Source organism: Sus scrofa, chromosome 15, assembly GCF_054392235.1.
Source record: "Sus scrofa isolate SSC_HxYL_T2T_F1_AM1 chromosome 15, Sscrofa_HxYL_maternal_Yorkshire_Landrace_v2.0, whole genome shotgun sequence".
NCBI lineage: Eukaryota > Metazoa > Chordata > Mammalia > Artiodactyla > Suidae > Sus > Sus scrofa.
This window is the reverse complement of record NC_139397.1, coordinates 138,520,409-138,546,298: the sequence shown is the minus strand read 5'-3', so window position 1 is coordinate 138,546,298 and position 25,890 is coordinate 138,520,409. Positions and strand designations below refer to the sequence as shown.

General features: G+C 47.4%; 1 protein-coding gene across 2 annotated transcripts in view; it reads left to right on the top strand.

Annotated features, from left to right (window-relative positions):
* The first annotated feature begins 5,097 nt into the window (after window positions 1–5,097).
* The window catches only part of PAX3 (paired box 3), a 98,959-nt gene continuing 78,166 nt past the window's right edge, over window positions 5,098–25,890 (top strand). The window contains exons 1-4 of one of the 2 annotated variants that reach the window (XM_021075358.2): window positions 5,098–5,569; window positions 6,831–7,066; window positions 8,419–8,545; window positions 9,690–9,824. In XM_021075358.2, the coding sequence (XP_020931017.1) occupies window positions 5,485–5,569; window positions 6,831–7,066; window positions 8,419–8,545; window positions 9,690–9,824 (583 nt within the window). In that variant the 5' untranslated portion in view covers window positions 5,098–5,484. Of the gene's footprint in view, window positions 5,570–6,830; window positions 7,067–8,415; window positions 8,546–9,689; window positions 9,825–25,890 lie in introns of both variants that reach the window. The other variant, XM_021075357.2, reaches the window with a different exon arrangement.

Sequence of the window (25,890 nt, the reverse complement as noted above, 5' to 3'; positions counted from 1 at the left end):
CACTCTGCCCTTTTTTGGGGGGGCCATGCCTGGGGAATGCAGAAGTTCCTGGGCCAGGGATTGAAACACTGTATCCTTAACCCACTGCACCACAAGGGAACTTCTAATAATCTCCTAACTTCTAATAATCTCTAATAATCTCTTCTAATAATCTCTTATTAATAATTATTAATAAGGTAGCTCCAGTCCCTACCTGTGCTCCTCAGGACTTTGGTGAAATCATGCCCTGCACTCAGTTGGTGGAGACCTGGACTTCTCCAGCTCCCCTACCTGTTGCATTTACTCTGCCAAGTTGGCTGCATGGTCCCCGACTCTGGAAGCACTTTTAAAACCTGAGGACCACAAGTTCAGGGCTCACTCACAGCTCTGCTGCCCTAGGCTCCTGGGACTCCATTGTGGCTCAGCTGGAGACCCTGGGTTTGATCAGTTACCCAGATCTCTCTTGCTCCTTATGTCTCCTGCCTCTCATTTCTCCCTCTGAAATCCACCTGTGTGATTGAAAGGAGTCAGGCAGGGAGGCAATGCACTGGGACCACGTGGAGTCAGAGAAAGATTTGGCCTGATCAAAGCAAAGGCCTATTAATTCACTGCCCACCGTCTCCTTCCCCTCCCACCCCCTTCACTTCTTTCCCATATCCCCCCCCCCCCAATGCACAGTCTTGGTACTGCACGGCCAGAGACCCAGGCATCCTGAGGCAGGAGTTCCTGAAGTGGTCATTTGCCTTTCTGCTCCAGAGGTCAAAGAAACTCAGCAGACCTCCCATGTCTCTGAGCAGTCACATCCATGTTCCCAGCTCTGCTTCCTCCCCACTTCAGATTCCTGCCTGGTCTGCACACTTCCTCTTTTCTTCAGGACCCAGGCTACCTAACCCCAATACCAGCCAGCCCTCCTTCCCAAGACTCCTCAATCTTTACCTCCCCCCCACAGGATCCCTTCACAGGGCCCTGCCTGCTGGCATAGCAAACACACCAGCAGAGCAGTTACTGAGTTTCTTTTCTAAATGTCAACACCCCCCCCCCCATACTCTTACTGAGTTGGGCAGAATATTTTTTGAAGATGAGAAAGTACTTATTCTTTTTTAAAAAATGTGATCCCCCCCCATTAGGCTCAGACATCTTGTCTTCCTTATTTGCAAAAATACAATTTTTGTTGAACCAAATGAATGCCTATAGGAGACAAATTGCTGTGAAATTCATTCTCTCTCTCCCTCACTACCTTTAAAAAAAATTTTTTTTTACATCTCTCTTTCTCTTCCTTTTTGTGTCCTTTCCTTTTCCCTTCTTCCTTCTTTTCTCACAAACCATATGTTCTTTATTGAGAACCCACTCATACGTTCTGGGGCAGCTCCCCCAGCTGCAGCGGCACCGCAGGGACAAAAACCACTGCGGCAGCCCCACACCACATTTCAGTTCCTAAATCCGACCCCATCCTGACGGATTTTCCAATGGGGGAGAATAGCGGCGCCAAAGCTTTTGACAAACAACTGCAGGGGGCCTGATGACAGTCGTTAAGCCAGGCACTGGGAAGGGCCATGGGTTTAACCCGAGCAATCGCCAATCCGGTATGGCCAAGAAGCGGGTGGTCAGGACCCAGCATTTTGATTTCTTCCCATTGAACGAGGGAAAGAAAGCCTTTCTGCGGAATTCAGGTTTTTGCTCAAACTTCGGACTTTCTCCTTAGAGTGAAGTCTGGGGTCAGGCGGGCAGCTAGGTGCATCCCCGAGGCTCTGCCCTCCAGACAAGGCAGAAAGACCAGCCAGGCAGCAGATGCCCCCCACCTCCGGTGCAGGGACATTATTTTATATAGATTATAATTTCCTCTTAAGGCCCATGTCTGCTTAGAATGAGGCCATCTCTCAGAGCCCCAAGAGGTCTGTGGGCCATGAAATGCTTATGTCTGGGGCCCACAAGTGTGGGAGCTGTGTGCTGAAGGATGTTCCCTGGCCGGAGGAACAGACTCCACTCAACCCAACTCCAATGGACTGGACCGACACATGCAAAGTGGCTGGGAGGGAGAGCCTTCTAGTGAACCAGGCATTCTTGGAGGAGCAGCTACTATTTCACTTGAAGTGCCTCTGAAACTGGGGGCAGAGAAAGCAGCCACAAGTTATTTTCCTTTTTTGTCAAATTATTCTGCTATTGTCTTCATTTTGCACATGCATTAGTGCAGGTGGACACTGCATTTGTTCACAAAACTGTGATGGAGACTCTCCTGGCTGCTTTCTGGGTGACATGTCAGTCTAGGAAAATGATGCAGCCTCCCAAACCCAGGCTCAGGGCTATGGGCTCCGGCACCCGCCTTCCAGGCCCACTGCAGTGTTGCTCCTTTGCCAATTAGTGGACTGGGTACTCAGTGGCCCGCAGGTTCTGGGAGGGGGAAGAGGCATGCTGGATACTCCCTTCTAGCTCCAGGAAGTTGGGATGTGGGAGTTAGTTTTGGCTTCAGGAGGGAGTTTGGAATGAAGTGAGGGGACATCCAAGTTTCCAAGATAAGGAAGGAGTGGATGGAAGGGAGAATCGCTGTGGTGCGTTTTTCAAAACCAGTCTTGGAAACGGAACCATCAGTCTTCTGGTGACCTGTTGCGCACAGTGCCTGAATTCCTGCTCTGGGCCTGGTCTGGCCTGGCTGTGACTGGGTGACACCGACTAGGGAACTTCAGCCAGCATCCCTGTCTTGGCTCTCTGAGGTTGGATTTCAGGGATAACAACCTCAGGGAATTTGGACTCTGGGGAATTCAGAAGGGATCCCGCAGCCCTACCTTCCACCCATCTCTGGGTCTCGGGCCCTCTGGCTGCTGCCAGGGTGGGGAAGGGCCGAGTTAATCTTCTGGCTGCAGGGAGAGCTCAGAGCGCTCCAGTAGGGGAAAGGCCGGGAGAGGCTCCTGAGCTGCAGGCCCCCACCCCACACAGCCTCGTCTACGTTTGTACATTTTATAGCAAGGGGTGGTGGATTTTTGGATGCGCGGAATGGATCGGCACTCAGGGACACCCGAAAGCCATTTCGCCCGCAGTACTCTGTTCAAAGATCCTCCTGACTGCACCACTTCGAGGACGCGAAACCCGGGAGAAAGAGTCCGGGGCAAGCGCGTCTCTTCACTCACCCGCAGGAAAGAGAACGCCCGGCGGGAAGAGCGCCGGGTCTAGCGGGAGGTCTTGGAGACGCAGCCCTCCGCTCCAGAACAAATGAGACTCAGCCCTGAACGTTCCTTAACCCGTCGCTGCCGCAGTTCCTTTTAACTGAGACGCGCCCTCTTGAAATATATTTTAGGTACCTCCCTCCTCTAACAAGGACCGCTGACCCTCGAAAGCGCTCTGGCTGTTCCCACTCAATCTTTGGAAATAGAAAACTTGGAAAAAGCCTAGCTCTCGAGAAGTAGCTTAGGAAACAAGACAGAGGTTTTGGTGGCCCTAAGTGTGCAAAAAGGAAATGAGACAGTTTTCTCCTTGGCAAATTCAATCATTTTATGCAAAACCAGGTTAAGCAGGGCTGCATTCTAAGCAGTGTCCCTCCTGTGTCCCATGAATGTATGTGGGGCCCTCCTGCTTGGTTGGGTGGGGGGATGAACAGGCTTTTTCGGGTGTCTCCAGAGGCCTGCCTCTGTTGCTCAGAGGGTCAACCAAAACTTTTAACTTTGGGCAGAGAAGAAAGCTGCCTGCTTTTTCCTCTCACGAGTGGATTTTTAAAGAGCCAACTCACAGAATAGCTATACTCCCCTGCCCTAATCTTGCTTTCTTAGTTTTCCTTAATTAGGGGGTGGGGAGTTGGAGTTGGGGGCCCGAGTTCATGTAAAAACTGTCAAGTGAGTTGGGGGGCGGGGAGAGTGGAGAACTCCAGCGCAGAAAAAATTCAAAAAATCGTAAAAGGAAAAGGGGGAACTTGAAGCCCAGAAGTCATTGTTTTCTTTATTTCAAAGGGAAAAACCTGCCTGATTCTCATCCTTTTGATTGATTAAGGCCCTGAATACCTCACAGCCCCGGAGTGACAGTCCCTGAATAGACTCGAGCGAATAAAGCGCAGTGCAGAGTGCGGGGCTGGCACTCGGGGGTGTAAAGGAGGCGAGTTCGCTGGCACTTACCAAGTTATAAATAAAAGGCTATGCACAATAGCACCTTCTCTAAGGACAGACAGTCTTTACAACACTCCTGGCGTCATATCCTGCTGGGGACACTTCAGCTCCTAGCCAAGACTTCGCTCCTTTTATTTTTCCAGCAGTTTAGTCTGAATACCATAATAAATTCCTGAGAACAAACGCTGCAGCCGGGCAAAACTTTAACATATAGACGCATCTCTGCTGAGGCATTGGGGGATCTATACCTCCAGATTTAGAGCGAGGGCTTCCTAGAGAGTGTTTTTCAGTCATGGAGAGGAGATGCCTTTCTCCCACTTTCCTCTTCCCCAGCCTTCCACTAGCCAGTCCTGGGGCCTCTGGCCACTACCTAAACTTCACACCATCCCTGCCTCCAGACTGAGAGGACAAAGAACGTATCAGCACACCCTGGACTCCTTCTAGGAGAGATTTCATAGGGAAGGACCCCCCCCCCCCCAATAATAAGCCTAGGCCCAGGGCCATGGACCAGAGGAAGGAAGGCTAAACCTGTCTGGGGGCTCCAATGCCTTCTTATTGGAATGCTGCTCCCTTCATTGGCAATAAGCCAAGAAAAATGAGAGAGTCATGAATAGAAAAGTAGACATAGAGACACACAGAGAGATAGAATGAAAGAGTCAGAGACAGAGAAAGACACAGAGATACACACAGAGAAATAGAAAGTCCAGGAGAGAGACACAGATAGAGCGACAGCCAGAGAGACGAGGACCCCTCTCCGGTCTCAGCAGCTGCCCGTCTCCCTCGGACTGTCTCTCCGGGTTTCCGTGGGTCTATCCTTCTCTCCCCGGGGAAGGGGCGCAGCGCGGGTTCCTCTCCGGGCCGGCGGAGGCCTGGGCACCGCCGGGGATGGGAAGAGAAAGTGGCCGCTGTCGCCCAATCAGCGCGTGTCTCCGCCACCCGGGACGGTCTCCCCGTCGGCCAATCGCAGCTCAGGGCTCCTGACCAAGCTTTGGGTGAAAGAACTAATAAATGCTCCCGAGCCCGGATCCCCGCACTCGGTGTCACGACGGGAGGAGACTCAGGCCGGCCGCGCTCCCGCCCACACCCCTCCTCCCAGGCTCGTAGCGGCGCTCGGAGCCCCCTCCCCAGCGCTCCCTGCCGCTGGGCCGCCCGCCCAGACTCGCACCAAACTTTTCCGCCCTGGTCTCGGCATCGTAGACTCGGGGGCCTCCCCGCCCGCCCCTTTCCCCGGTTCCACCTCGAGCCTCTCCCTGGACTAGGAGCGAGCAACCCCCCTCCCCGCGTCCCTCCCTCTCTTTCCATCCTTTTTGGGGAGGGGCTCTCCACTCGGGGGAATTGCCGAGGGTCACAAGCTCCGCGCTCGTCTTTCTATTTCGCCTTCACCTGGATATAATTTCCAAGCGAAGCTGCCTCCAGGATGACCACGCTGGCCGGAGCCGTGCCCAGGATGATGCGGCCGGGCCCAGGGCAGAACTACCCGCGCAGCGGGTTCCCGCTGGAAGGTAAGAAAGGGCCTCCGCGTCGCCGGGATCCCGAGGCCTCGGCCGGGCTGCTCCACCCAACCCGGAGTCTCCACAGGCTCGTTCGGCGAGTCCAGGAGCCCATTCTCAGGATACCCCCACCCCCAGAAGGAAACAAGGGCGAGACCACTTGATTTTCTCTGAGCTAACGAAGCGCCCTTCTCTCCGCAAGGGCCCGCGGAGCTTTGCGGCCCGGCCTGAGTCCGGGCCGGTCGCCTTTCCCCTGTTGTTTCGGAAATGCCCTGGTAGGGAAGAAATCAACCGGCTTCTGAACAGCAGAAAGAAACTTCTTAGCATTTTGTCCACCAAGGATCTTGCAAAACTGTCCCAGCTGCTCCCGGTGTTTGCTAAACTCTTGTTCATCCCAAAAGAATTTTCTCGCCGGTGCAAAGTTGTGGTAGCGCCCGCCACTGCAGCATCGTGCTTGGAAATTTTAGTATTAATTGACTCATTAATTAGAATTCCATTCATCTCCATGGTCCTCTCAAGTGTTCAGAACCCATTTGGGGAAGGACCCTTCGGTCAGCCTGATGGTTCTGGAACCCCAGCAAGGCAGGAGAAGGTACAAGCCCAAGACTTTCTAGACCGTTGGCGAGGTTGGGGCGCCCGAGGCGGGATGCTGACCAGGCGACGTCTGGCCCTGGACCTCAGTCCAGAGTAGAATGTACCCAGAGCACCAGCCCAGGCGAGAGGGCCTGCCAGGGGACTCTTGCCTTTCTTCAAGGTGTAACAGGTGACATGAGCTGCCGCCCTCGGCCAGCTTTTAGAACCCTCTTGACCTTTGGCTGAGGCACTCTTAGGTGGAAACCTGAAGGGCTGTTAGCTCCTCCAAGTTGCTTAGAAAGTAAGCCACCCCAACTAGAGAGAGTTTGAGAAAGCCAGAGCCCCGGTGAACTTCTCCATGCCTGGAGGCTGTTCCTTGACCAGCCTCAGGGTCACCCACCACAAACTGTCCCCTCTCCTGGGCCCAAAGGAAAGGCAATTTCACTGGAGCAAGTTATTGTGCCCTGGTTGCTCCCTTCATACAAGATTATCTGCCCCTAAACTGCTGACTAATTTGAACAAATGTGGTTGAAGTAGGGTCTGGGGCAGGGAGCCTGAATCAAGCAGTTTCAGTGCTGAGGCAGTCACCTGCCAATTGGTCAGAAGAGTGCAAAATTAGGTTCGTTCATCTTTGGGGCTGCTCTCTGTGCTCCCAAAATGACACTCTGTTTTTGCCTCTCTTTTCACCTCCTGCTCCCAGTGTCCACTCCCCTTGGCCAGGGCCGGGTCAACCAGCTCGGTGGTGTATTTATCAATGGCAGGCCACTACCCAACCACATCCGCCACAAGATCGTGGAGATGGCTCACCACGGCATCCGGCCCTGTGTCATCTCCCGCCAGCTGCGTGTGTCCCACGGCTGTGTCTCTAAGATCCTGTGCAGGTATCAAGAGACAGGCTCCATCCGGCCTGGTGCCATCGGCGGCAGTAAGCCCAAGGTGAGTGCGTGGCCTGTCTCTGGAGGCCTCCTGGCTGCAGTGTCCAGAGTTAGAAAAGGGTGGCTGAGGGCAAGGACTACCATCCAGGGCTTCCCAAAGAGTTTTTTTCTCACATCCAAGAAGGTGTGTGTGTGTGTGTGTGTGTGTGTGTGTGTGTGTGTGTCTGTTGGGGGTGAAGGGAGGGGGTTAGAGAGCTGTTTGAGCTGGTGCTCCTTGATAAATGCTAAGGAAAAACTATAGCCTTTTTATTTTTATTTTGCAAAGGAGATAAAGCATTTGTTTTTATGCCTTAAATCCCAGAGTCCTCATCAAGTTATTTTAATAGGCAAACACCTCAAGAGTGCAAGGCGTATATGCCCACCTGTTGCTTGTTTCTTTCCTAAGTATCTTTCCAGCTCCCAGCTACTGCACTGCCCTTTCCAAAACTAACCCAAGGAGCCTCTTTTGGTTTTCTAATGGCTTCTTTCCCAACTCCCATCCTCAATCACCTCCCGTGCGAACTGTCCTCGAGGAGTCAAAAGCTAGGGTGATTTGTTGCTTATGCAATGAGCCAATGATATGGCTTTTAAAAGTTTGGTGCTATCCTCCAACTATTTCAGTTCTTCTTAAAAAAAAAAAAAGGGAAAGAGAGTCACACTGGTTAGGACTAAGTAGAAGGGGATTATATAAGGTCTGCCTTTTCTTCTGGATGTGGGGAAAATCTAAAGTAATTTTCTAGTTGCCACAGTGCAAAATTAAAAGGAGAGTTCTGGTAAACTGAAAACTTCCAAACAACAGCCTCTCCTCCCATGCCAACCCTCTTTGAATCTCTGAAAACGTTTTTTATTGGGGGAAAAAAGAGCCAGTCTCTCAAATGATCCATATTTGCTATCCATTCTAATACTTAAAACCTAGATACTCACCTTTTGCATTTCATTTTGCTCTTCACTTTAGCTAAAATCTCGTGCACCTTTGGAAAGGCACAAGTTACAGATTTCACTGGATGCTTCTGCCCCTCTTTCAAGCGTTCCTTTTTTAGTTTCGTTTTCCAGTGGACTCAGTGTAAAGAGTTACATTTCTTTATTCACATGGATCAGAAGGTACACCCCCTGTAATGTGTTGTACCTTTTCTTAAATTATCCTAATTGTGGGAGCTCACTGGGGGAGAAGAGTTCCCAGGCTGCTGCAGGCTGGGATGGTTTTCTCTCTGCCCCTTTTAAACTGCCTTGGGGTGTCAGGGTCCTTTTTGCTAACCAGGGGGACCTTCCCAGGGGTTGCAAGGAGCATCCCGTCAGGCCCGCAGACAGTGAGGCTTCGACATCTGGCCCAGAGGACTGGGTACCAACGCTTGCCTGCCTGTTCTCTTAAAGCAGGTGACAACGCCTGACGTGGAGAAGAAAATTGAGGAATATAAAAGAGAGAACCCCGGCATGTTCAGCTGGGAAATTCGAGACAAACTACTCAAGGACGCGGTCTGTGATCGAAACACCGTACCCTCAGGTACGAGGCCCATTAAACGTCTTCCTGAGACAAGACGTCAGCCGCCGTTCCCAGCCGAACCATAATCACCCCGCTGGTCGATCTGGGGATAGGCGGGCAGCCCCTCCCAGGGCTCTGAAATATTTACGAACTAGACATTTTTGGTGTTTTATGGAGGAATGATGAGCTGCTTGTCCTGGGGTTGAGAGACTGCCGCTGAGGGCTCCCCAAAGAGAATTTCTGTCGTGCAGGCAGGGCAGGAAACGCGAGGCAGAGGCCAAACGTTTATTAATATTGATGTTCCCTTTTAAAAAGAAACAAATGTTTGGGTAACCCCAACTGAAGGGAGATGGGGCCGCGCCAAAGGAGACTTCGCTGGGTGCTCATAGGAAGGAAGGCTTCGGCAACCGCCAAGATTTTTTTTCTGGGAGAGTCCCAGGGATCATCCGGCGCCCCCGGCGGCCAGGGGGAGGCGGACAGAGAAGAGGGGCGAGTGCAGGGCGAGCGCGAGGGCGCACGGGTTTGTTTTTAATTAAAAGGAAACTCCCTTACCCCCCCCCCTGCGAGAACGAGATATTTCAGAGCATGGATTTGTTTACCAGACTGGAATCTGGAAAAAATAAATGGGGAGAGTGCATTTTCTTTTGATTTTTACAATAGGAAACGATTCCGCAGTTGAAATTTAAACCCTTTATAGCCTCAAAAAAAGTTGAATTGCAGGGAACGGGTCCTCTCTGGTTCTGCCTCCCTTAATGTGAACTGTGGGGCGCAATGCTTTCCGGCTGAGGGGGTGCAGGATGGGCCAGTGGGAGAATTTCCTTAGATTGGAGATCTAGAGACCTGTCTTTGGAATCAAGGAGGGAAACGCTTCCTACTGGGGAGAGAGGACGGAGACGGCGGTCCCTGGCCCTAACTTGAAGGCTCAAACTTTCCAGGCTCCCGGTTCCCTGTTCCCTAGAAGCCGATAAGGCGACGGGGGATTTCAGGAGGGGAAGAGTCTAGAAAGGTGAGGATGCCCAAAGATGCTGGAGGAGACCAAAGCAAGCTGTTCATGGCAGGCCTTCTAGGCCCCTCATTCCTACCCCGACTGGGGACTGGTGGGCCCCTTCCAGCAGGGCCCTACAAGTCTCAGTCCTATGCGCTCCCTTCCTCCTCCCGCCCCCAGTGAGTTCCATCAGCCGCATCCTGAGGAGTAAATTCGGGAAAGGCGAAGAGGAGGAGGCCGATCTGGAGAGAAAGGAGGCTGAGGAGAGCGAGAAGAAGACGAAACACAGCATCGACGGCATCCTAAGCGAGCGAGGTAAGCGGCGGCGCGCTGGGCGGCGCCCTGTCGTCCTGCGCCTCGGCAAACATCCGCGCTCTGACGTTGGGGGCCTTGAGGGCAGCGCAGCCCCGGCTCGTGTCAAGGTGCCTCCTTGCTCATATCTACTGCATCCGGCTAAGAGCATTCAAGGGAAGGACCAGAGACGCACTTGCAGGGAACACAAAAATCTTTTAGGGTCTGTTTTTTGTCTTTTTTTTTTCTCTTCTATTTTATCTATTTTCCTGCCGCACCACTCTCAGTCCTTGGGAGTCTGGAACTGCGAATTGTGCTCTAGGTGTGGGGCTACTCTCTCGCCCTCAGGCATAAGGCACTGGGCATCTCTGAATGGGGGGGGGGGGGGCTAAGGGCAGTCCGTGAGCCTCCGGAGATTAAAGGGACTTTTGCGCCCTTAGGAAAGGCCCGGATCTCCAGAGTCTTTCCCACAGCAGAGTAGGGAGGGGAGCGAGGGAGAGAGGGTGGGGGACAGGGTTCTGGAGAGGAAGAGACTCAAAACTCTTTTAGGCAGAAGGGTGCCAAAGTTGTATGGCGCTGACTGTCATAGATATATATGTGTAGATTGGCTTTTTTTTCCCTTTTAAATTGGTTTCCAAATGCGGTAGGATTTGAGCTGTGTGTCTCTGGAAAGTAAAACAAGCCTAAGCTCTGGGCTACAAACTGAAGAGATCCGGGTTCTTGGGCACGCGGTGCTGGCACCCTTTCTCCGCCCTGGGGAGCGGACTAATGGCTTCTTGTTGGCTGCGAACTGCCAGCCTCAAGAGAAAAATCTCCCCCGTGGAGCCATAAGTGCAGCTTGCTTCCCTTTTACCAGCTGCGGGTTATCTCCAGATTCTAAAGGTAACCCCCTCCCACAAAAAAGTCGACCCTTTGGGAACTGAACCCCAAAGCGTTCACAGCCTCAGGAGAGTCTCAGCACTTTCGGCCTTGGGGAAGATTGCACCTCTTCAAAGACGCAAAGTGTCTGGAGTCGCGCCCCCCACCCCGCCCACGCGTGGCCTTCCCTCGCCTGGGGCCGAGACTTGGTTAGACTGAGTTGACTTTTGAGTTCACCAGGTGAGCTTGAAGCGGTCACCCACTTCGACCAATTGGGTCTCAGACCCCAGCCAGTGGCGTCCGGGGCAGGATTGTGGGTAGGGAAGCCGATCATTTGCCCAACCACGGGGCGAACCGCTGTCCCTCCGGGGCAGCAGCTTTACAAATCAATGCAAACTCTGTACACGACCTCGAAGGGACATAGATTTAGATGCAGCGTGGAGATGCTGGGGAGGGAGGAGGGCGAGAAACCAGCCCACCCCAAACCCAACGGACCCCAGCAGGCAGCGGGGCCATAAGCCCAGCGGGTAGGGGAGGCTCAGGAAGGGGGATGGAGGGTGGCAAGGCTTTGCTACTTGTTGCTGGAGGCGCCTGCGCGGCAGATCGGCAGCTCCCTCGCAGCTACCGGCAACCGAGGCCCAGGAGACAAAACGCCCCAAATGAGCTGGTCAAACATTTGTACAACTTTTCCAGCTTTTACAAAGAAGGCCTTCTCTACACAATCTACACTTGGAGATGAACTTGGGAGACAAAGCCTGGAGAGTCCATTGAAACTCACACTTTAGCTCGGCCCAGACAAAGCTCCAGCTCGCAGCAGCTTGATGTGAACAAAGGAAGGCAACCTTTTTATAATTCAAGGAGAAAAGAAGAGAAAACAGCCCCACAAAGGGCTGAGAATAGACATTATGGGCTTGCAATGAGGGATGAATTATTCAATGAGCCCCAATAGCTGCTGCACCAGGAAGTTTTATGGACTCTCCAGCGTGGAAAAAGTGGCCATTTCACCTACAAAATGTTTCTAGTCTTTTGGGCCATCTAGTCGGGCCCGCTGCCATTGAAGGGCAATTGCTACCATTTAAAAAAATCAGAGTATTTTCCCCAGCGGGGGCTGAATCGTTGAAAACACATATACACACACCTCAGAGGCGAAGTCTAATTTAATTTGGGCTTGTCAAGGACGATGCAGCGTCAGTCTCTCCAGCGCCTCTAGCTCCCTTTACAGATGAGCCCTGGAGGGCAAAGGCGGCCCAGAGAAAGGAGAGAGTGGGGTGGAGTTTGAAGAGAAGTTTAGAAAATTCAAAAAAAAAAAATTCCCTCCGTTGTTTGGGCTTCAACAATACCAGGGTGCCCTGGTATCAGAATGAAAGTTGATAAAGGGCCCTGAGCCTCAGGCGGGGCGGTTGGGTGTTCTGACCAGGGTGTCGCGTTCTCAGTGGACGTTCCAGCTTCCTTTCCGGTCTGTCGGATGTTGCTGAGACTGGTTTTCGCAGGTACATCTTTCTATTTGTCAGACACTAAGACACAGGGAGAGAGGTACCCTAAAAGAAGTTAGAACCGCCCTCACTCTTCTCTCCGGGGTCTCTCCCATTCTTTTCGCCCGCCCCTTTCACCTTCCCAACTTTCCCTTGTCCCTCGCCCAATCCTAGAGCAGCGCGACAGGCCGACCGGGTGCGCTCAGCTGTATGCGCCGTGGCGCGCAATAGATGCTGTGCGCCACTCCTGGGTTTATCCTTCCAGCTCTTTCTCCCGAGTGGAAGGAGAGAGAGTCGGGTGGCCAGGAACCACCCCCTCCACCCTCCCAGAACTGGCCCCCTGCACCGACCCCGCAACACCCTCCTCCGCCCCTAGTCAGCGCCGAGAGCAGAGTAGGCGCAGCCGGAGGAACCAAGCCCCGGTCGGGGCAGCGGGGGCGGTGGGCACGGCCCGCGCTGCGGCCACTCAATGGGCGCCTCTGTTCCTCCCCCGGCGCGGCAGAGCTGGCCCGCGGGCGCCGCCACAATGGGCCGGCCCCCACTCCTGCGATCTGCGCCAAAGCGCCGCGCCGCGCCGCCCCCTCCCCTGCGCTCCGGCCGGCTCGCAGCTTAGCTCGCCGGGCTGCAGCCGACTCAATTGCCTCCTTTATGTCCTTCTTACTTTCATCTAGACACAGCCCGCCTCCCCCCTTCTTCTCCTCTTTTTTTCCCCCTTCCTTGCCTGAGGCTCACATTAGTGAAATTTCTGCAACCTCCCCCCATTTTTTTCTTCTTATTTTAAAGAAAGCCCTTAACACAAAAGCAGTGACTAATCAATAGAAACTGCTCCTTCATCAGCTCCTCCTCCTCCTCCTTCTCCTCCTCCTCCTCCTTCTCCACCACCACCACCACCACCAGCAGGGTGACGCTTTTCCTGTTTGTGAGTTTTGGGAAACATTTTTGCTTTGTGCCGTAATGGAATTAGAGGACAGATGAGGACTGTAAATGGACACGCGACTGCGAGACTCTCGCTTAAATATTTGGATGCAAAGTTACAATTACTGACTTGTTGCAGAGGCTTTGAAGTGGCAGTGCGGGAGTGCAGGGGGAGAGAGGCCAGATTGCCAAATTGATGTTTTGATTGGGGCTGGAGATACACTTTCATAGGACTCTACTCCTTTTAAGAATCATCAGTGAGCGTGGGAGGTTTGCAACAGTTTCAAAGATTGAGCCAAGAGACCCGAAGCATAGGTCGGTTGGAGCTTATCTTCCTTTCATATCGCTCGCTTTCAATTGGACATTTAGGAAAAAACGTGTCTTTTTTTTTTTTTTTGAGAAAGTAAAAAATGACAATTTGCTAGGGTTTGTAAACTTAGGAGCTTTTCAAACATGAACGAGGACGACATCAACTTTTCAGCAGGGCATAAGAGAAAGCCATTAAAAAGGCGCAGGCGTTTTAAAGGTCCCGGAAGTATTTCATTTCCAGTAGAATCATAAAAAGAGCATTTTATCATTAACGGGAGAGCTACTGAAGTCGAGGGGAAGGGAAGGCTGTTTCCCCCCACCCCCACCCCACCCCCAGTTAACCGGGAGGGACATTTTGGCGCGAGGCTAAGGGCGCGGGGGACAGGCGGTGGGAGGGGGGGAGGAACTTTCCCACAGATTAAAATCATGGGCTATAAGATCTTTTAGGTTTGTGGCATCCGAACCTTTATTAAAGTGGACAGCCCACTCTCCAAGTCCATTTGTCGGAATCACGAATCTGACCCCAATGTCGTCTCTAGTCTTTTTGGTAAATTTTGTGTTTTCTGAAGCCCTTACAATACTCAGCGAGGAACGATCACCCATTTTTAAATGTACTGGAAATATCAGAACTTGAATTAAATGAAAACACCACGCCGCGTTCTTTTCCAGGATATAGCGGTTACGATTTTTCTGTTGGACTGATTAAAAAGGAAACGGCAGAGTTCGGGTCGTAGCTTTCCTTTTCCGCTGGTTTGTTTGGTGACTGCTGTATGCTTACTTTCTAGCCTCATTGGAAACATGCAGATTTTCTAATTAATGCTTGAAATTGTATGTTTATTTTGAAGTTTGATTTGATTGTTGATAGCACCGGAACGGGGATGTAAGGGGCTTCAAGTGCGTAATAATTACTGAAGGGTCATTTAAGAGTCCCCAGGGCTGAGCATAAAACCCATCGGGGCGGTGAGGCGGAACCAGCAAGTGCGCCTCGGTTCAGGGAGTGGAATATGCGGAAATCAATCAGGTGACTAGGGGAGATGCCACTGAACCCAGGTTCAACGTTCATGAATAAGTATATTTTGAGGACACACACACACACACACACACATCCACCTCCCCCAAAACAAACAAAAAAAACAAAAAACCTTCCTAACCTTGAGATTAAATGTTTAAGTTGTACCTAAATAAACAGTCAATGAATATTAAAAGCAACAAACAAATGGTAAGAAGTTCATCCAGGGCTGGGACAGAGAAGGTTCAGTTTGGGGAGGGAGTTCCTACAGACAGGTAACTTATGCGGGTAAATAAAGATTAAAGAACCATTAAGAATGTACATACATAACTAACAAGACATTAAAAGGCAATTAAGCAGTCAGTTTAATGCCTTATCTCACTGGCTGTTGGGGGGTTGTTTTACAACTAGGAATTAAAATCTGAAAAGAAAGTTTTCAGCAGCTCTGGCCAAATATTGATTAAGTAGCTGTTTGTTGATACCATTGTTACGCATTAAAAGGCCAGGATCTCGGCCCCTCAGTGGCCATCTTCCATTGTGAGGGATTCTTAACCACTGAGATCAAAGCGGGATCATTTCAACTTATCTGTCTTGGAAAATCCTCCTTTTCCTCTGAAACCTCTAAGGAGGATTGACCAAATTCTCTTTAAGAAATAGGAAGCGAAACCAGTTACATGTCCTATGTTTGTAGAGAAGAGATTCATGGGGTGTTTTTAATTATCCTATGGTGATTTCTTGTTTGGAACTTAGGCTAAGATGGTGAATTTATCATCAAATATATTCTCCTTTGGGGGAGGTGGCTGGAGGCATGGAGAGTAAGATCCGCATGTCACTAAATTCTTAAATATGGAAGTTTCACTGGAGTTGCCTTCCAAGCTGGAATGATATAAAGGAAAGCTGTTGAAGTTTTATGTAATACTAGGTGGGGAATAATTAAATACACAGGACACTGGGAGTTATACTGACTGCATTTCTCTACACATGTTTCTGTAATTTTTGTGTTTATGGATGGTTAGATGAGTCACATGTATATTTTTAAATGTCCTATAATGTAGAAGCAGATATGTGTTTGTTTGTGTGTATACTTTGTGCATCGTTAAAGTTTATTTATAAGTCAGTCACTATGAATTATCCTGGCAGTAAACTATACCCAGTTGCACATACACAAAAAGGTTTATTTGTCCTATGGATTACACTTTTTAGAGTTATCAGAACTTGAGGTAACATCGCAGCTTCCCAATTCATATTTAGCTTTGCGGTTGAATACTGGAAAACTAGTTTCCTGAATAATTTAATGACTTTTGGGGCTGCTGATTTTTTGATGAACTATTAGGCTTTCTTCTTCTCGCTCTCTCTTTGGTTTTAGAATTCAATATTTTTGGATAGATTTTCCTTTTATTATGCTGAAACTCCTGCAAGGGCTCTTTTGGAAATACCATCTCTGTGCTTAATTTGCAAATTCCAACAAATCACTCTGAGGTTGTGAAATTTATGCCAGATTCAGGCTTTGAATATTCAACTGAGCATCATGGAGCTGCCCGTGTGGGGAGGGGTTTCTGAATCCCTTTCTCTGACTCTGCTCATTTCACTACTAAATAATTGTGCATTAAAAATTTTTTTTGTTTTATTTTTTTACTATTTCTTGTTCACTCTTGAACAAAATGAATCTTGACATACAGAGTCAGGATGAGTCGCAGGTATTTTCTACTATAATCTCCCCAATAATTAATAGTCTACCTGTGCTCAAATGCTCTTTGAAATAGTCCCAGCCAATGCAATGTGGGACAACTGCCTGAAATTGATTAAGCTGGAAGTGTGAGTCAGCTCAGATCTATTATGATTACCTTGTCCTGGGTCCAGATGCAGCATTAGAGAGTTCTTTGTTGCATTTTCCATGTACATGTATATTTATATACATGCAGAGTTAAAGTGACTTTTCCCCTTTGGGTATCAGGCTATGTGTTTTGTATAGTCCCAGGGGGACAGCAGAGTCATGCTCTGAGTGGGGTCTGATCTCAGAATTACTGACCCAACAACTGACTTATGTCAATTACACCTCAATAAGGCTGGAAGAAATAAATTAAAAATTGATATTATTGTAAAAACATAAAACTGGCTGCCTTTAGCTGGGAAAATGTGATCAAAGAAAGTGAAAGGGAATTTCACAAGTTGCCATTCTCTCGGTACACTAAAATGGGAACAGAGGACTATCTTCTGCTCTGCTGGGAAAGATTTTCTTACCTCCTTCATTCCAGTCTCTGGTAGAAAGTGGCACAGCTCAGCTGTCAGCACTTCCTTGCAGTGTTGGGCCAAACACTGAGCTCCAGTAGTATTAAGCCTTGATGAAATGGGGATATCTTTCCTCTAAAAGCTTTCCCTCACATTATCTGTGATGGTCTTATGCTCTCAAATAACAGAATGTATATAATTTCCAGTTTGTAACTAGAACAGACACCATTATAAGAATGCTTATTATCATTATAAAACATTTACTTAAGAGGGATGAGTTAGAAACTTCACCACTGGCAAAGGAAGCTGTAAACACATGGGAAGTCATTGTTGAAGACACTTGAGAAATAGTAGGCTTTATGAAGTCTTATCCTCAGTGTCTATTTTCCTCCCTTCCTGATGAAACTAAGAAGAGACTGACAGATAATTTCTATCATGGAAATGACTACTTTTCTGTAAAGATATAATTGTATTTTAATAAAGGGCAATAGTGTAAAATTTAGAATTTGATTGGATGCACATTTCTCTTAGAAAAAAAAAAACCTGAGAGTTTTACTTTGCACATTGCATATTGCAAAATATATTAGCATTTAGGTTTTTGCTGCAGGATTTTAAATTAAAAAAAGACAAAAACAACAAAGAACCCCTTTTCTTTTGTTGAAGCAACTCGATCAGAGTAAGTAGTCTGAGATTTTATGTCCTTCTTATTGAGGAATGAATCTTCCCCAAACAGATTTGAACTCATGATAGGCAATAGCAAACTAGCTGTATTTGTCTCCTTAAACCCATTTAGTTATTCCTTGACTCTTATGTACTTTTATTTGGCCAGATTTACTGCATCTACAATAATATATTATTATAAACTCTCTAGGAGCCAATTTCCCACTCATTCTGGATTTAATTCCATTGGATTCTATTTTAAAACCTCTGATCAAAATGCTTTGTGACAAGAATGGGAGACTCTTTTTGGCTGTCTAACACAAGATTGAGGAAGAGGAAATACCACTAATTTTCAGCATTTCAAAAATTTCCAGGATCATATTGAGAATTCAAACAGTGTAGTTTTATGGAGGCTTGCTTAAACATAAGTTTAAAAAAATATGTAATTGAATGGTGGACATATTTCAGGAACAAACTGCACAATTAAATGTACTGACCTTATGTCATTAGATGGAAACAATAAGTGAGTTAGGACAGAATGGCTAAGAAAGTTAATTGCTGTGTGCAGTTGATCTTGAAAGATGGAATTGGTTTTTGTATACTTTCATAGTCAATGCTTATATGGTCACATACAAATTTACATTTTTAACAGAAAGCCTACATTTTTAGGCTTGTGTTTTCCACAGGTACACAGAGAAGCTAAAAGTACAGCCACCATACCCATTATATCTTACTTTTTGGCAAACCCTAATATAGGCATTAACTTACCCAGTCAATGGTCACTTAGGCATTGTCCAGGGGTATTAACATCATTTTTGTTTCCTTTATAGTGTCTATCTTTAAAAAAAAAAAAAACCTATTTTTAAACAATTGTAGACTCATAGAGCCTATCTTCAAATGTGTATTTTCAAATTCTTCCAATTTTCAAATATCCTACCATGATTAAGAAAATCTTGGCCAGAGGATGAGTGCATGTATATGTCTCTCAATTACTGTGGTTGAGCACAACCTGAACTAAAGAAAATTAATTATTCCAATTCATTTTATTATAACAAAAGCAACAGGTTCTTTCTTTCTGAATCCCTACTTGGCTGGTTTCCTGATTGAGGTTCACTAAAGCAATTGAGTGTTACTTGTATGACTTAAAACACACCCCCAAAGTCCTTTTTCATGTTTTTGCTTACCTGATAAGAGCATAGCACGCAAGGTAAAAGTGGTCTACTTGCATCACCAATGTTACTCTAAAATTGAGACCAAGCACATTTAAGGTGCAACCCCTTGAATTTCCATTTTGATGTCTGGTAAGGTGGGGGCACATCATACCAATTTCCCAGGGTAATTGGGAAAAAAAAAAAAAGGAGATGTAAGTTACATGCAAGTTTCACTTATCTCACAGGAAAACTCAAAATCTTGGGGGGAAAAACCCTCTGAACATGCAGAAAGTGACTAGCCTACCAGCAGATGGGCTCTGCCTAAGGGCAGATAAAAGCTTAATTCAGGCTTAAGAGCAACAATAAAGACCAACACCCATACATGCACACATGCACGCACGCATGCTCACACACACCACAAAGTCTGCTTTCGCTGAGCCAAAAGATTGAGTTTATAAGAAACTCTTTAATAGAGTTTATTGACTTAATAGAAATGAAAAAATAAAATTTGAAAATCATTCACTGAGATATCAAAAGATATTTTTAAATTACTTTCTCTCCCAGTCTGTAAAGATGGCTTTTGTCTCTTAGACTAACTTGGTTATTTAAGACGCTTCTACATTTATCTTTTCTTTGTTTTGTTTGTGTATTTGTTTGCACAAGTTTTTCTTCCCATGGGATTGTCAGGCACGTTGCTTTTTGAAAACAGATCTCACACAGGAGTTCTTACTCCTGCAATCCTGGTACAATCCTTCATCTCATAGAATCGGGTTGGTATAATTTCTCATCACATCCCTTCTTCAGCTTGCTTCGTTGCTTTAAATGCCTTTATAGCTCCAAACGGGAGATTGTGTGCGTTCTTCTTTCTTTCTGCAGGATTCTTTATAATCCCTCCTTTAAAATTTGAATTCAGAAACATTAAGGAAACTTTCCAGAACAGCCTTCATTAAGCTGGAGGATACATTTCAATGATCTCTCTATTCAGTTTCCCCTCTCTCCAACCCTCAAAGCTTGGGACGTCTGTGTGGTTGTGGGTGCGATCCGAGGTTGAAAAGTAAGTTGCCTGGCTTGTAAGACTTGTGGAGGCTGGAGAGCTCCTGCCCCACAGTTCTCCCGCTGGAACAGCCGCTGGAGAGAGGGAAGGTTGTTTTCTTATCCCCGCGTGCACTGGGCTGACCTGTCTCTGAAATAGGTCAGGCTGGGGCACCGCCAGTTTATGCAGCTGTCACGGCTTAGGCGTCGCAGCGGGCAGCCTGGGCTCCTTGGCCAGGCCAGCCCCCAGTGAACTGATAAAAATTCGCTGGCGAGCCCTGGACCTTCCTTCTGGACTGTGCTGGCCCCCTAAAGGCTTTTAGAGGCAAGGGGACTCCTGGATTACAGGGGGCCAGCTCTCAACCTCAAAAGGGAAGAGTTCTTTTATTCCCAGGATTGCCCTCCTGTCCATCCAAACACTCAAGTGAAAAATATGTGCTTTGTCAGATTGTATTTGTAAAGCATCATATTTATTTTTTGACTGGGTAAAACCTTCATTCGGCGCATAATTCAAAAGATAGAAGAGAATGTACAGTGACAAGATTTCTTCCCATTTGGTCCCTCGGTACCTTGGCTGTCTTTCTAGAGAGTTTTTTCATAAACAAGTAATCATATTTCTTGCTCTCTGTTAAAAGTACTCTCTTTGCATAAATGCGAAGCCCACTGTAGAAACTGTTCTGTGCCTTGCTTTTTTTTTTTCTCCACCTTAGAATATATCTCTGCAATTATTCCACATTAGGGCCTGGGGGACTTTCCAGCCTGTTTGTATAGCTGCATAGTATTCCATCCCATTGGCAAATGATGATTAATTTACAGCATTTAGTGTTTCTCATCTAAAAGCCCCATTTGGCACATATGTCCCTTTATTTGTAAAATAATTAATCTGTGGTGGAGACCAAGGGAATGGCACTTGTGATTTTGATAGCTTTGGTGGAATTTGGGTTCTGCCTTGGGAACAAATGGTGAAGGAAAGCTTAGTAAACAGGGAGTATGCAGATGTTTGCCTTTGTACTTTGGCACACAAGTACATAGGTAGGAGCATAGGTTTTGAAATTTCTGCTTAGGAAATTCCTCCAGTATTTCAGTATTTCTCCAAACGCAACATCTCTAAATCCAAGGAAAGCTTTTTGCTTTGACTTCGTGATTCCTCTTTTCATTCTTTTCTTCTTACTTACTATTTATTTCACTTCATCTCCATCAAAAACAGAATATTTATATTAAGCATTCTTACCTGTTTTTCTTTCTGTGATGGAAAATTTGGGGATAGTTTTAGAACAATTCATAGACAACTTATTCCTTAGCTGAAAAGGAGAAATTGTCTTTCAGGGTTTACAAATTATGTTCGAACTAGTGAGAGAGCAGATTATGAATAATAAAACATAGCTTTCTATTTCTAATTTTTGAAAAGCGCTGGCCTGATGCTCTAGGGGTTTCTTGAGTTTGCTAAAGGCTAACTTTCAATTTTCTGAACTTTGAGGGGGCTTGTATCCACTCCCTCTAGGCACAAAAGACTTTTTATGTTTTTGCACATACCTTGCCTCCCTCAAATCATTTCAGCCTATTTTCCCTTAAATTTGATGCTCAGGAATTCAGTTGTTGATGCTACTGAGTACCTGGCTTACCTAAGCTAGAAGTCGGAGGCTGCGAAATGAGCCAGAAAGAACCGTGTTCCAACTATGTGAGAAAAACAACCCTCTCCACCCCCAGGCCCCCACTGAGAAAACTGGAGATATGAACGCCAATAAATATTATAAAGTCAATATTTCAGGTCGTTCCTTCTTAGGACTGGGCCTTTCAGAAAGAGGAGAACAAGTTAGGGGCTAAGAATTTATTTTTTGAAAATCAAAATCTTGATTTCGGTTTTAAAAAAATAACAGAAAAACAAGTCTTCTTTCTTGACTGTTGCTGGAGCCAGCTCCACAGCGTGTAGCACTGTTTTATCAGGCACGAGGCAGGAAGGTGCATTCTGCTAATGCTAGAACTTTTGTTTGTGCTTTGAGAGAAATAGCTAGCTGAGTGCTTTGCTTCTCCTTCTGCTTCCCCTCTGATTGGCTTATGGCACTGTAAAGGAGCCAGTTGGGGATGTAAACAGGCTTGGCATTTAGATCATCTGCAAAGAGCTGAGAAGAATCAAAAGAAGCCCCCCCCCAAGCCCCAGCTCTGTGCATAATTTGGATTGAATCAGGCCCATAATTTGTGACATCTGATTACTACCTGCAAAAGTATGCTGCTCTCCGAATAGGAAGAGAGGTCTTGGGAAAGTTAATCCCAATGGGGAAAACTGTGATTTGTTTGTCAGGTTGCTGTGATGTTCCCCACAGAAATTTAGACCATATAAAATAAGTGGTTTTCGGGTCCATATCAACAGGGTAACCACACTTTAGATTTTCAATGCACTCTGTCATTTTTTTCATCACACAGGTGAAGGAGTAGCAGGCAGAGGCATTCCCTGGGGAACTGAGTGACCATCAGGGAGCAGGGGTTTGAGTAGGAGGGCGGCCCATTGTCTTTTGATATTTAGATATGCAACTTTTTTAAATAAAAAGAGACCCATGAATTCATACAGGGGAACACTTCAATTTTCCATTGCAAGATTCCCAAGTGAATGGGATCTCAGCGTCTGGAATTGTTGGTTATATTTTAGAAATTTTTAGAACTTATCCTCTCAGACCATTTCTAAGGGAGCTAGGGGGTCCATTTCAGGAGGTCAGGGGGATACCTGGGGTCTCCTCACAGTGCATCTGGGCAACCTTCAATAAGCCGGGGCAGAATATGATCTGGGGAGCTATGGGGTGGAAACTTTCCAGGTAGTAGATTTGCTTGGCTGGTTTGCAGACGGGACACATCCGGGGCTTGTATGCATGCAACACACATTTATCAGAAGGCGGTAGAAAGGCAACCTCTATAGTTTCTCACTAGAAGCCAATGTCTGCTTGTGGTCACAGGCCCTGCCAAGCTCTCAATACTTGTCGAATTGTCTGAGAGAAGAAAGCAAGTGGAGGACTAGGGGTTTAGCATCAGCTCAGAAACTGCAAAGAGCCTGGCTTTGGAGTTCAGGGACCAGGGAGCTGCCTGGGTAGTGGAACATCCACTGTTCTACAGGGAACCAGCTCTGGGTAAGAAGACTGGAGTAGAAACTCAAGGCCTGGCCTATTATGGATTCAGTTTCTGGGCTTTTGTCAGTGAACTTTTTGGGGCCTTGACTTCTTTCTATGTGTCTTCTTCCTGTGGAAAGTGATAGCTGGGGTTTCTCTGAGCAGCCTGCATGCAAAGCCCGTAGGGGGCTGGGAAGGCCACCTCATCTTGTTTTCATCAGAGGCTCAATCCCTGGTCAGAGAATGCAGAAATACAGATTTTGTCGGGTTAAAGTACTCATTCCTTGGCACCTTTGTGTCATGTGGTCTGTCCTTTTTAGAAAAATTGAAATGAAAAGCCACTATGGCAGGCTTTTATTCCTGTGGCACACTAGCCCATACCTTGGGCAGATAAGGAGAGGGACAATATACTTACTATAAAATACAAATAACATAGAGAACCAAATTTGGTCTGAATCTTTGCTGGCTGGTTAACTTTCATCATCTTATTGAATTACTATAATTTAATGTTATTCATTTAAAGTAATGATTTTTTTCCCCCTGCAATGAATCCTTTTTATTTATTTATGTTTAAAATTGAAGGCCCAAATTAAATTCATCAGAAAAGACAATGGCTGTCTTTCACATTGACATTTCTGGTACTTGGAAAATCCTTTTGGAAAAACTGTACGAGGTGGTTACTCAGACGGTAGTTTATAGGACATGATGTTACCAGAACAAATTTGTTTTTTTTTTTTAAGGGGAAATTTGAACATTTCCCTGTCTCCAACCCTCTGTTCCCAAACCGTTTCGAAAATGTTTTTCCCACTTTCCTTCTACAGGGGGCTCTATGGCCTGACCTTAGGTAAAAAGGTCTGTCTTGGAGGCTGTACCCTTCCTGTCTCCCTGTCACTGTGCTTCTATCTGCCTTACTCTCCCCTTGTGCAGCCAGTTTCACACACACACATATCATTGCTTCCACAGAGCTATACCTCATTCGCATTAAGAAACAACTGGTTGCCCTTCTGCAGGATGTTTGCAGTTTCCAAAAAACCCCTGGGAGCTGATCATCTGGCATGGAAGAATGAATCCCTAATGGCAGGACTCTAGGGGCCCAAATAGGAAAGCTTTTTGGTGGGGGCAAGAGATATGTTTATTTCTTTCTTCCTCCCTTCCCTGCTCTGTTCCTCTCTTTTCTTTCTTTTTTCTTTTTATGGCCTCACCTGCAGCATATGGAAGTTCCCAGGCTAGGGTTCCAACTGGAGATGCAGCTGCAGGCCTACACCACAGCTGTGGCAACATTGCATCTGAGCCGCATCTGTGACTTCCACTGAAGCTGCAGCTTTTCAGCAATGCTGGGTCCTTCACCCACCGAGCAAGGCCAGGGATTGAACGCACATCCTCACAGACACTGTCTGGTTCTTAACCCGCTGAACCACAACAGGAACTGCCAAGAGTTAGGTTTCTGATGGCCTTCAGATCACACCCCAGTGGATTCCAGCTTCACTGTGCATGTTTCTGCTATAAGGAAGCTCTCTGCTGGCGAGCACGACCTGCCAGGGTTGGTATCCCATTGAGCTATCCAGGAGGAAGCAGAGCCAGGCAGGGGTCCAAGAGCATTCTCCCTGGCGGGTAGATTTTCTGCACTTCCTGGAGGCTAGGAAAGGGCCTTGTTTGTGTCCTTTGGGCTTCTTGGCAAAAAGTAGGGCCAGAAGAAGGACATACAGGGTCTGTTCTGGCTTAGAGCCATAGACATGGAAGGCACTTTGGGGGTTCATCTTCTTTCAGAACTCCAAAACTTCCCAGGGAGCAGAGATCTGATCTGAGTATTCAAACTTCAAGTGGCCCCTAGTCCATTGTCAGAAGTCAGAAGTGAGGGGCATCCATGATGGATGTGCTGGCTAAGAGAGCTTCTGGAAAGTGATCTGAAGCACTTCTACAAGACTTCTGGAAGGCCAGAGGCTCCTGAACTCTCAGTGCTGGGGTCCTGGATCGTCTCAGAAACACATTGCTTTGGAGGGTATAAGCCACTAGGGTCCCAGGGAAACAGCAGGCATTTATTCTACCTGTGATAGATGGGGTACAGGGACAGTCTGCTGTATTTATAGACTCTAATAATCTTGTGTTCCTGCTGAGTCCCCAGAGTTGGCACGTAGACTTGACTGAGGATTTGTAAGCATTAGGTAAAGAGAGTAGACATAAGCATCTAGAAATAGCCCGAATCTGCCCCAAGCCCTCTCAAGTAGAGGATGGAAAAGGAGTCCTTCGGTGAAGTGGTTCACCATTGAGCTAATGAACCTTCAGTTCCAGGGTGTCCCTTCTCTCCCTAAATTATAGAAGCTTTAGGCCCACAAAACTCTATCTACCCTTGTCCTCATTCCATTTAGGGTGGGAAAGGTAGAGGTGAGGACACATGGGCTCCTTGTGCATGGAGTATGGGTCTGGCACACTGTGTGTGAGAGCAAAATTGATAATAACAAAAATGATGATAACAACAACCACAACAATAATAACGCTGATACTCAGTTACCTTCCAGCTGTGTCTTAGACTTTAGAGTTTCCAGAATGCTTCCCCATTTCTTAGGTTCTTATTTACTTACAGAGCCAAAGTCTGGGTCTGACAACCCAGAGCTGCTGAGAATCTACCCATGTAGCCCACATGCTACATAGCATCCTCAGTCCTTGCAAGGATCCCCTTAGGGGAATTATGGACCAATTCCTCCCAAGAAGATAAGGAACCTCCATCCACTTATTGGATATGGGCAGGTGGCTAAGACCCTTAATTCTGGGGGGCGTTGGTTCCCTCAGCTGTGAAGGGTATATTAGGCAATTTTGGGATGTAGGTCTCTGAAAGTATCACTGTGACCAGGGTTGCTTTCCTTCTCTCCACCTCATGCCCCCTTCCTCTGAAAAATGGAAGGACCGGCCTGGTGAAGGTACTCCCAGCTCTGGAAGGCTGTGGCCACTATAGCCAAGCCTGGCTCTTGGTGGATTTTGGCAAGCCCTAGGCAGCTGTTGGAGGAAACAGTGAGGCCTCAGGCCCTTGGGAATCAGGGCAAGAATGGAGAAGTCTGTGGCCCCTGGATGTCTTAGAGGGTAAATGACCCCTACCTGTACTGTCTCTGGGGGAAGGATGCCCTAAGGTGCTGGAATAGTGAGGGTGGGGATTTGCTGGACTCTTGGACAGGCGGACACACTGGCTCTTCCCCATCCATATGAGGAAATGCATGCTTTTCTACATCTCCCTCCCATCATAGCAGGGGCTTCCAAATGAGGCTGGAAAGGCCTGGGGGTATTAGTTAGAGAACTCCTTAAGTTAGAGTTGCTGAAGCAGGATGGTAACATTCCTTCTTTCAAATCATCTGTGCCCAGACATTTCCC